Source organism: Lactuca virosa, chromosome 8 (assembly GCF_052849685.1).
Source record: "Lactuca virosa cultivar CGN04683 chromosome 8, Lactuca_virosa_CGN04683_v6, whole genome shotgun sequence".
Lineage (NCBI taxonomy): Eukaryota > Viridiplantae > Streptophyta > Magnoliopsida > Asterales > Asteraceae > Lactuca > Lactuca virosa.
Genome location: NC_136433.1, coordinates 14,708,320 through 14,718,389, shown reverse-complemented (window position 1 = coordinate 14,718,389; position 10,070 = coordinate 14,708,320). Strand labels below are relative to the sequence as shown.

Here is a 10,070-nt window from a genome sequence, read left to right as displayed (position 1 = left end):
GTAAGAACGGATGTCGAACACTTGGGGAAACGAGTATGATTTACGTTTAGACTATTTGTCGCTAATTAACTTAAAAGATAAGAAACTTTGGGGAATTTTTAGTAACGAGACAAATAATGAGAATTTTAACGATTAAAGTGTAAAAACAAATATAGAACAAGAATTGGTTTTTAAGAATCAAGAATGAGAAGGATGCTTTCACTTAGATTTAATTCCACCTTTTAGTAATGAATGATTTATATTAAGTGCAATGGATATTATTAGTTATTTACCGATTTCTAAAATTGGTTAAAAATCATGATCTAAATTTTTTACCGTTTTGATAATAAAATTAATTAAAAACAATTGTCATGCAATTAACAATTTTATTAACAATAATTAATTCGTACCATGCAAACATTTGATCAAACTATTCATTTTAGTGGTAGTAAAACAAATAGGAATCGTAAGTTGGTCGTACGATATAAAATATACATGTTAAATTTTTAGTATTTTATTTTGCCCAATTCCTAGAATATTGTCCTTTACTAGTCATAAATATCAATGGTTATGAAAAATTTATGATTCAAGATAATATAATTAAAGTGATCTTTTAAAAATATTAACTTAGTTATGGGAAAATTAATTACAAAAACTTAACATATACAAATAAATGATCAAATATGCATGATAAAATAAATAACAATTAATATCCGAATAATATAAATCAAATCATATTTTCAAGGTTTCATTATCCAAGTGAAAGCAAAGAGAATTTAGCTCATAATTAAGGTTACAACATACATAGAAAACATATTGAGAATGTTAAACATGTCGATAAAACAAACCCGATGTAGTCCCTAATGCCACTGCAATCTTCAATTCCTTAGCTTTTTGACTCTTGAATCCCCAATTATGGTTCAAAGGTTGGGTAGAATTTGGTATAGTGGTGATATGGTAAGAAATTGTATGGAGAAATTTGTGTATCAAAGTGTATGATTCAATTTCTTCTCCCCCTTTTGTGGTGAAAAATGGTGGTATTTATAGTAAAAATTGGCAGAATTAAATACCAAAAAGAAATAAATTGAGATTGGATCTAATGAAAAAGAATTCAAAAGAATTAAAAAGATGGGAATAAATGGTTGGAAAGTTTAAAGGTGGTGAATTATTGAGTATTGGTTGGAAAGGAATGAGTTTAGAATAGGAAAAAGTGGGGAAAAAATGGTTAAAAACGTAATGGAATCGGAATTGGCAAATCTGGTACTCAAAACGACGTCGTATTGCCAATGAACAGTACCGAATCGAATTTGGGTCGGAATCCGGGTCGAGGCGCGGATCTACACGCAGATCTTACGTGAGGTAATACGAATCGGATCTTCGGGTCGGATCGGGTCGAAGTCGGATGCGGATCAGAACCGAGTGACGTCGTCGATGCCGTCATAATCGGAAAAAAGCGCGGATCCTAAACCGGTTCGGATCTCTGGGTCGGGTCGGTAACATCGGGTTAGTCTGTGAGGGGAAGTGGATGCGGGGCGGAGCGCTTCGGATATCGGGTCCCGGATCTGGGTCGCGATTTTGGATCAGGATCTTCTTTTGGGCTCCGGGTTTGGGCTCCTGGTTTGGGCTAAATCCGAATTTTTGTTTCTTTTTTTTTATTTTTTTTTCTTTTGCAATTTAAATTTAATTAATTTAATTTAATTAATATAAATTATTTAGAAATTAAATAATTAATTCCCAATAATTTATTTTAATTAAACCTCATTAATTAATTTAAATTCTTTTTATATTTTTATTTTGTTTTTCTCGTCTTTCCAACGCGGCTATCTTTAAATTCTTTGATTTTTTGATCTCGTTTTTCTTCGTGTAATTTCTTTCACTTCTTTTTGCGGATTTTTGCATGTTTTCTTCTCCTTTTTCCTCAGAAATGAATTTTTAGCTGTAAAATGGAATTTCAAACTTTATAAGTACCTTTTATCTTAAATCATACCAAAATATAGCTAAAAATACATAAATATCGCTCGAAATATATGTATAATTATTGCGATATCAGCAGGCTGCCAAGAAGAAGACGACTAGAGAAGTTTGGGACTCTCTAAAGTCACGGTATGTGGGTGCAGAAAGAGTCCAGAAAGCAAGGTTGAGGGTATTGAAGAGCGAGTTTGAAGGACTCCAAATGATAGATACGGAAACAATAGATGATTATGCAGGAAGAATATCAGCCATGATCTCAAAATACAGCAGTGCAGGAGCAACACTAGATGATGAAGAACTGGTGAGAAAGTTGTTTGATACTGTCCCTGAAAGGTTCATAAACTTGGTAGCATCGATTGAACAAAGTTCACACATGGAATCCATGCCATTTGAAGAGGCAATTAGGCATCTAAAGGCATATGAAGACCGACTTCAACTCCGGAAGACAAGCACACAAGCAGATAATGCCTTGTTACTTGCCAAGACAGAAGGTTCCTCTACCCATCGAAGTCCAAGCAAGTCAAACACGGCGGGTGGTCGTGGAAGAGGAAGAAATAGTGACAGGGGAGGAAGAGGCAACTCACGTGGTCGGGGTTCGACGCGTGACAGAGGTGGACGTTGGGGTGGTAGTTCACGACAAGAAACTGGGAATTCCAACCGGAAGCCTCGTGACAAAAGTCACATACAGTGCTTTGAGTGTCAAGAATTTGGCCACTTTGCTTCTGAGTGCAAAGCAAAAAAGCAACAGGAACAGGAGGCGAATTTAGTTGCAGACGAAGATGGACCTGCACTTCTGTTGACCGTACATAGGGAAGAGACAGCAATGATGATAATATGTGGTATCTAGATAATGGGTCTAGTAACCACATGACCGGTTCAAAGGGCTTATTTGTAGAACTTAATGAAAAAGTGACTGGACAGGTACGATTTGGAGATGGTTCTAAAGTTCTAATCAAATATAAAGGTACATTATTATTTGATTGTAAAAGTGGTGATCAGTTCATCATCCCAGATGTGTATTATATTCCATCCCTACATAGCAATATAATAAGTTGACAGATGACTGAGGAAGGATATGACATAGGAATGAAGAGAGATTTCTTAATATGATGCAGATGGTCGCTTGATTATGAAGGTCCAAAGGTCAAAGAATAGACTTTATAGAATAAGGCTCACACCTGGGAAACTTGTATGCTTAGCTATGAGTATTGATGATGACTCATGGCTATGGCATGCACGTATGGGTCACAAAAATTTCAAAATGCTTGGGGAGATGACACGAAAAGAAATGGTAACAGGTATGCCTCGATTATCTCATCCATCACAGGTGTGTGAAGGATGTATGTTAGCTAAACAGGCAAGGATAAGCTTCCCAAAAGTGGCCCAGCGGAGAGCCAAAGAACCACTCCAGTTGCTACACGCATACTTGTGCGGTCCCATTACACCAGCAACAAAGGGAGGTAACCAATACTTCCTACTAATAGTCGATAACTATTCACGATACATGTGGATGTATATGATTAAAGCAAAGGATGAGGCTTTTAATATGTTCCAGAAATTTAAGTTACAGGTGGAAAAGGAAAGCAATTTTAGAATCAAGATGCTAAGGACTGATCGTGGGGTGAATTCAACTCCAATCAGTTCCTGGAATTTTGTGAAAGTGCAAGGATAAAACGCCAATTGACGACGCCACAACATAATGACGTTGTGGAACGCCATAACAGGACGATCTTGGAGATGACGAGATCGTTGCTCAAGGCCATGGCGATATCGGACCAATTATGGGGAGAGGCGGTGCGACACTCTGTTTATTTGTTGAACAGAACTGGCACAAAGGCCTTGAAGGAGGTAACACCGTATGAGGCATGGAAGGGCTCGAAACCCTCGATTGCACATCTGAAGATTTTTGGGTGTGTGGGATTTGTCAAAAAGCTGAGAGGCCTAACCAAGCTAAGCGATCGAAGTGAATCGATGGTCTACTTGGGAACAGAAGAATGAACGAAGGGATATAGACTATATAATCCCAGAAATCGGAGAATAGTAATCGCAAGAGATGTAATTTTTGACAAGGCAAAATATTGGGCCTGGACTGAAGAAACAAAGGGGGAGCCACTTACCACACCCTATTGGACCAATATTGAAATAACCCAATCATCACCAGCCCAACAACATGAAGATGATGTGAATGAAGAACCTTGCATGCCGTTAACTAATAACTCTCACTTTGAACATGTAACAGGTGATTCAACGAATGAAGACTCTCCATGGTCAAACTCGTCTAGAGTTGACTCACGAACAACTCTCCCAGGTCAAACCTCAGAAGAACATGAAAGAAGCGGGTCCATAGCTTCGTTTGATGACACTCCAACAAAAGGGTTCCAATCAATTAACGAAATTTACCAGAACACATCAAGAATGAATGATGCAGAAGTACAGGAGATGTATGAAAGAAATCAGGAACTGCTATTAATTGATGATGAACCCACGACATTTCAAGAAGCATTGACTGAAAGGGAATGGAAGCAAGCAATGGAATCTGAGTTAAGTTCAATTGAAAGGAATAACACTTGGACTTTAACCAAGTTGCCATCAAACCGAAAAGCAATAGGATTAAAGTGGGCGTTCAAGCTAAAAAGGGATGCAGCTGGAAACGTGATCAAACACAAGGCCCGCCTAGTCGCCAAAGGGTATGTCCAAGAAAGGGGCATTGATTTTGAAGAAGCTTTTGATGGGTTTTGGTCATAAAAACATCCTATGTGCTCATGCAAACCCTAAAGCTCGGATCTAGGTTTCTCTATTGTACATGCTTTGAATCCAAGACTATAAACCCTAATTCTAGTATATGAAATCAATATTAACATATAAATGGGTTTAAGATCATACTTTGATTGTTATATAGTAATAACAATCCAATTCCTCCTTGTATTGACTTTAGAAAGCTGAGAGTCACAAGTGTCACTCCTCTAATGGCTTACAAACACCAAGAGCAAATGGAGAAGATATAAGGAGAGAGGGGAGGTATCAAATTCATCCCTAAGAAGCCTTGGGAAGGTCTCACACGAATTCATGAGCCAAGGGGTGTTTATATAGGTGTGCAGATAGGGTTTCAGTCATTATCCTTATCTAGTTGCTTGCTTACCAAGCAACCCATAAGATAATCCTTGAATCCTTATCATAGTTGAATTCTAAGGCCTTATCACCTTAAATTCGTTCAACCTATCCTTAGGATAATCCTTACCCTATTTTGTAACTATCACATAATTACAATTCAGCCCCTCTAGTTTAATTAATTACATTTGATCACAAAATTAATTCTTAATTAATTATTGACCAACATTAATTAAACAAATATGATTTCTCCTTTAATATATTATTCTTATAACATATTAATAGATCATAATAACCTCTCTCTCTATTTATTTCTCCAATCAAGTTGCTATGGTGAAGGCAACCCAAAAGGACCATGCACAATCGGGTCAAGTGCATACCAAAATAGTTATGGACTTAGACACTAATCCAACAGTCTCCCACTTGGATAAGTCTAATAACTATTATGCGTATGACTTCAGATCCTGATCTGCAATCGAAGCTTTCCAAAGCCGCTGTCAACTCTGATCTTATCAGATACGCGTGTCCTTAGATAAGGGATCATATATTCCTCCATTCTAGATATCGTATGAGATATGATTTCTAATCATTCTCTTTGTACTATTTCTCGACTTCTGATTTATGACGATTGACTAATTGAACAAATCAAATTAGCCCTAGCTCGGCCGAGCATTTACGTTTGTCATCACTAAACCATCGAGTGGCCCAAAGATATCGCTTTTATCCTACTTTGAATAAAAGGAACGGATAAACTTTGATTCAATGCTCGCTTGCACTCACTCACCGAATTACACACAACAATATGTTTTATGACACCAAGTTACTAGTGCGTTTACATATTATCAATGTGCAACCAATTTGCAAGATACAACTCACACATCTCAGTTTCAAGAATATAAGATGTTATCGTCTCACCAATCACTCGTGATGGAGTGACCCAAGTGAGCGTGGGTTTAATCCAATGCTCAAATCATATTCATAAGCACTCATGAACGTTGCAGCAAACATTTGCTAATGTCTAATGCTCTTTAGACAATCCACACACCAATTCATGACAGTCTTCATTCATATCTACTTCCAACATATGAACGACTGTGGCCCGTTCGAATAATTTGACTGTTCTTAACCAATTAAATTATTTAGGAAGTCAAAACATGCAAAGTGAAACACAAGAATAATACTAATCTCATATGGCCTCAAACCTTTGAGTATAAATAAAACACCTTTTATTTATCACCATATTGATTACTCATTATTTGTTGTTTCGGGTAATCAACTTCTTACTTGAATTATTACACTTGTCCCGTGCTCTTAGCATGCACACAATGTTTACCTATGGTTCTTACTTTGTGAAATAGATCAAATTGAACACATTTCCAATCGTTCTCATTTCACAACTCCAAATCCTTTTTTTTTCATAAGTGAAAGAATATCAAATTCTTGCTACTTATAGAATATGCTAGATTCTAACATTTTATGCAATGATCATTTCGTAATGTCACTGCACCAAAGTCACAAAGACTATTGCCAATGAAATTACAAAGTCCTCTATCGGAGATTGTTACAATACAATTCCTTAGATATGATGTCTCTCACTCAAAGTACATTCCTTTGAACATCCTTTGCATAAAAGTTTTTAATCTGGACATAGATTTTCAATATTCAATTCCCAATATGGACACGTTTCCATATTTTCCATATGACAACTCATTCTTAATAGAATCTTATCTATTCATAATAAAGTTGATATGGTCCATTCAATATCATACATCCAACTACTCACAAGCGACCAATCCTCGGCGAACTTTGGATTGTCCTTTGATAGTTGTTTAATTATCTTAGTCAAAACCGATTCTAGTCCTTTTTCCCTCTAAATGCGCTAGACATTTGGAAAATTTTAGAATGGTCAAATATTATAGCATTTGCAATCGATCCTATACCCGAAGCGTATGGGACACGATGCAAAATGTCTTACATAAAGATTTGATACTTTATCAATCTTTTGCCATAATGTTTTATTTGCTATGTTCTCAAAATTCGAATTGTGAAGAGGAATGTCGTAATCATAATCGAAATTTTAAGAACACATTATGTACTTTTGACTAAATTTATTAACATTCCACAACCTAAGCCTTTAGATTTGAAATGAAGCATAATATTCTCTCCCTTAATTATAGCAAAACAACTATTCCATCCTTACAACTTTGCAAAGAATTACTCTTGTTTTCTATAATTAATATTGCCAACTTGCAATACTTTCCTTAATCATCATAACATTTATGCTCCCACTATCATGATGATTATTATAAAACATAACACTTATGCTCCCACTAGCTTCGTCATGTATTCATAAACATCTTAACTTACAGAAAAACAATACTTATTGAATTTCTTAAGTCCATGTTTCTAATACTTAGTGCTTTGATAATCCTTTATCAAGGCTTCTTAGTCTCATACACCTTTATTCAAGACAGCTCATATGTGTCTTAAATAATTAAGACTAATTGCCAAATCTCACAATTCGAATCATGGAGAGGGATACCGTAACCATAATCAAATTTGAGAATGCAATTTTACAATTGCTATCTTAAAATCTCTCTTAGTGAAAGCATTTCCTCACAATCATTTTCATGAATGAGGAAATCTTATGACACTTAGATTTAAACGGTGTATGTGTTCCTATCCATGTGAATTTGTTAAAACCAAAGTTTACGACAAATTCAAACTCATATGGACCGAACTTTCTTAATTTTGATTTCTTGCCTTATGGTAGCACAGCTGCCCACCATGTCTTCCAAGTAGTCAAGCAGCTTACCTTTTCCTATCAATGTACTTTTCATTGATCAAGGTGCCTGCCTTTTATGCGTTCAAAATTGAGAACTCATAGGACTCATATGCATAATTAACTCAATTGGAATGGCATAGAAAAACAAAATAGTGTCACAACGATAGGTTGTAAACCTCAACTCGTGTGCTAGTGACGATCGATAAGGTTTATTTGATTTGTTCTTGAAACCTTTCAAGACCATTAAGACTCCCACTCACTCCTTGACATATAAGATTTTTTTTTGTCAATAACCATTTCTTGACAAACAAATATTCAAGAGTTAGTGTAGCTTTTATCAAAACACTTCATAAATTGGTCCTAGTTGGTTTTGTCTTATCCAAGACATCACAACTTTCCACATTTGATGAATGTTAAAAACCTTCTTAATACTTTTCACTCATTGTCACAATCTTAACTTTAAGACTTGTTATTGGAACGAAGTATGATTGACCTCTTGATTTAACCATTTGTTCAATTCTTGATTCCTCTTCTTAGACATACAATTGTACTAAGACTTACTTAGAGGATTAATTGAGATATGGTTCTTAATCATTAAGACCTATCATAAAGCATAAAAGGTACTCTCCCTTCTTCTTAGAATGGAGAAACTTTTATCTTTCTGCCTTCTTGATTCTTCTTATTCGTTCTGCTATTGATTTAAACTTTTTCAATCAACTAAAAATTACACTTAATCTTATAAGTATAATCATATTTACTAATCCTTTAGTAAATCATGACGAATATCTTTGTTACCCTTGTGGTGGACATGATCAACACATAACCTTGTGTACTCGATCTTCTAGTCCTTCACTTGACACTTTGTCAACGAATTAGTCTAATTTCCAAATATGAAATTTCTCATTCATCGTGCAGCCACGTTGCATGATTCCAAGTTTCTTTCCAATTGAAACCTGGGTGATGAGAAACTTTCCCTATTTGGCAAAATCTTGACATTTCCACTATTAACATAATTAAGAATCTTATCCATTTGCTGTAGAAATATGCAAACACCAATTTTTCATAACGATTTCATTGCAATGAAATAAATAAACAAAATTTATTTTATTTTATAAAAGTAGCGGAAAACATTTGTCCTTACGATGCAAAATCCATTGAAAACTATGTATTTTAAAAGGAAATTTTCTAACAACTCTATCATAACTATCCAAGCTCAAAATCTAATCTTCAAGTCCATGCGATCAAGATCCATTTCTTGTGATTAGATTCATCTTGCTCTTTCACCAAGCTTCCTTTCTTTTCACCGATCCTACAAAACATTAAAATGCAATCTTATCACATCATGTATTAAGAATCAATGAATAGGAACTTAACGGAGTTAGATAGTGGATTTTACCTGAAGCGCAGCCATACTCTTTGACTCTCCCATCTTCTTGACTCTTCAGGCTCTTTTGGCAGACTTGTATCCAACGCCCTTTCTTTTGCCAGCAAAGGCAGTTGGGTTCTCCTAGAACGTCCTCGGAAGCATGGTCAGTTGACTTTCCCAACAAATACGCTCCATTGCTTCGCCAAATCATTTCTGATTCAGCAGCAATGAGCATGTAAGTTAGGTCAATGAGGTTGTCGTCATGATCCATCATATAATACTTTCTTTTGAACTCATTATATGATTCAGGAAGTGACTGCAAAACCCAATTCACAGCCAACTCATCTGGGAATGACACACCCAACATTATCAACCTATCAATGTGTGATTTCATTCCTAGAATGTGGGCACACACGGGTTTACCATCTTCATGTTTCATTTCCAATAAGGCTTTAGTGATATTGAACCTTTCAATTCTTTGATCTTGTGGGTTAGGGAGAACAACGGGAGGAGGAGGAGGAAGTGAAGCATGATTTCTCGTTCCTCGATCGAATCGTGGAATACCATCTTCATGTGGAATGCTTGTTCCATGGGATTTGGGAAGACCATAGTTGTCGAACTTTGACATCTACAAAACGGGAGAAGACAAATTCAAGTTAGTTGATTTATATAGTCCTTAGTAAATCACCCAAATGAAATACTAAGGCTAGGACCCAACACAATATTCTACAACTCGGGAGAGGGATGTCGTAACCCTAATTGCAGAACATTTGAAGGTAAGTGAATGACGATTCACTAATTTCCACCATTGAAAACGAAAACAAAAAATTAAGTTTTAAATCTATGAAAACTCCTAGATCC

At 35.8% G+C, this 10,070-nt stretch overlaps 1 protein-coding gene across 1 annotated transcript; it reads left to right on the top strand.

Moving 5' to 3' along the window:
* The first annotated feature begins 1,200 nt into the window (after positions 1-1,200).
* LOC145130113 (uncharacterized) lies at positions 1,201-2,797 on the top strand. The gene is made up of 2 exons (XM_079064964.1): positions 1,201-1,239; positions 2,033-2,797. The coding sequence occupies exons 1-2, from the start codon at positions 1,201-1,203 to the stop codon at positions 2,795-2,797; spliced, it is 804 nt and encodes a 267-aa protein (XP_078921090.1).
* Positions 2,798-10,070: the final 7,273 nt, after the last annotated feature.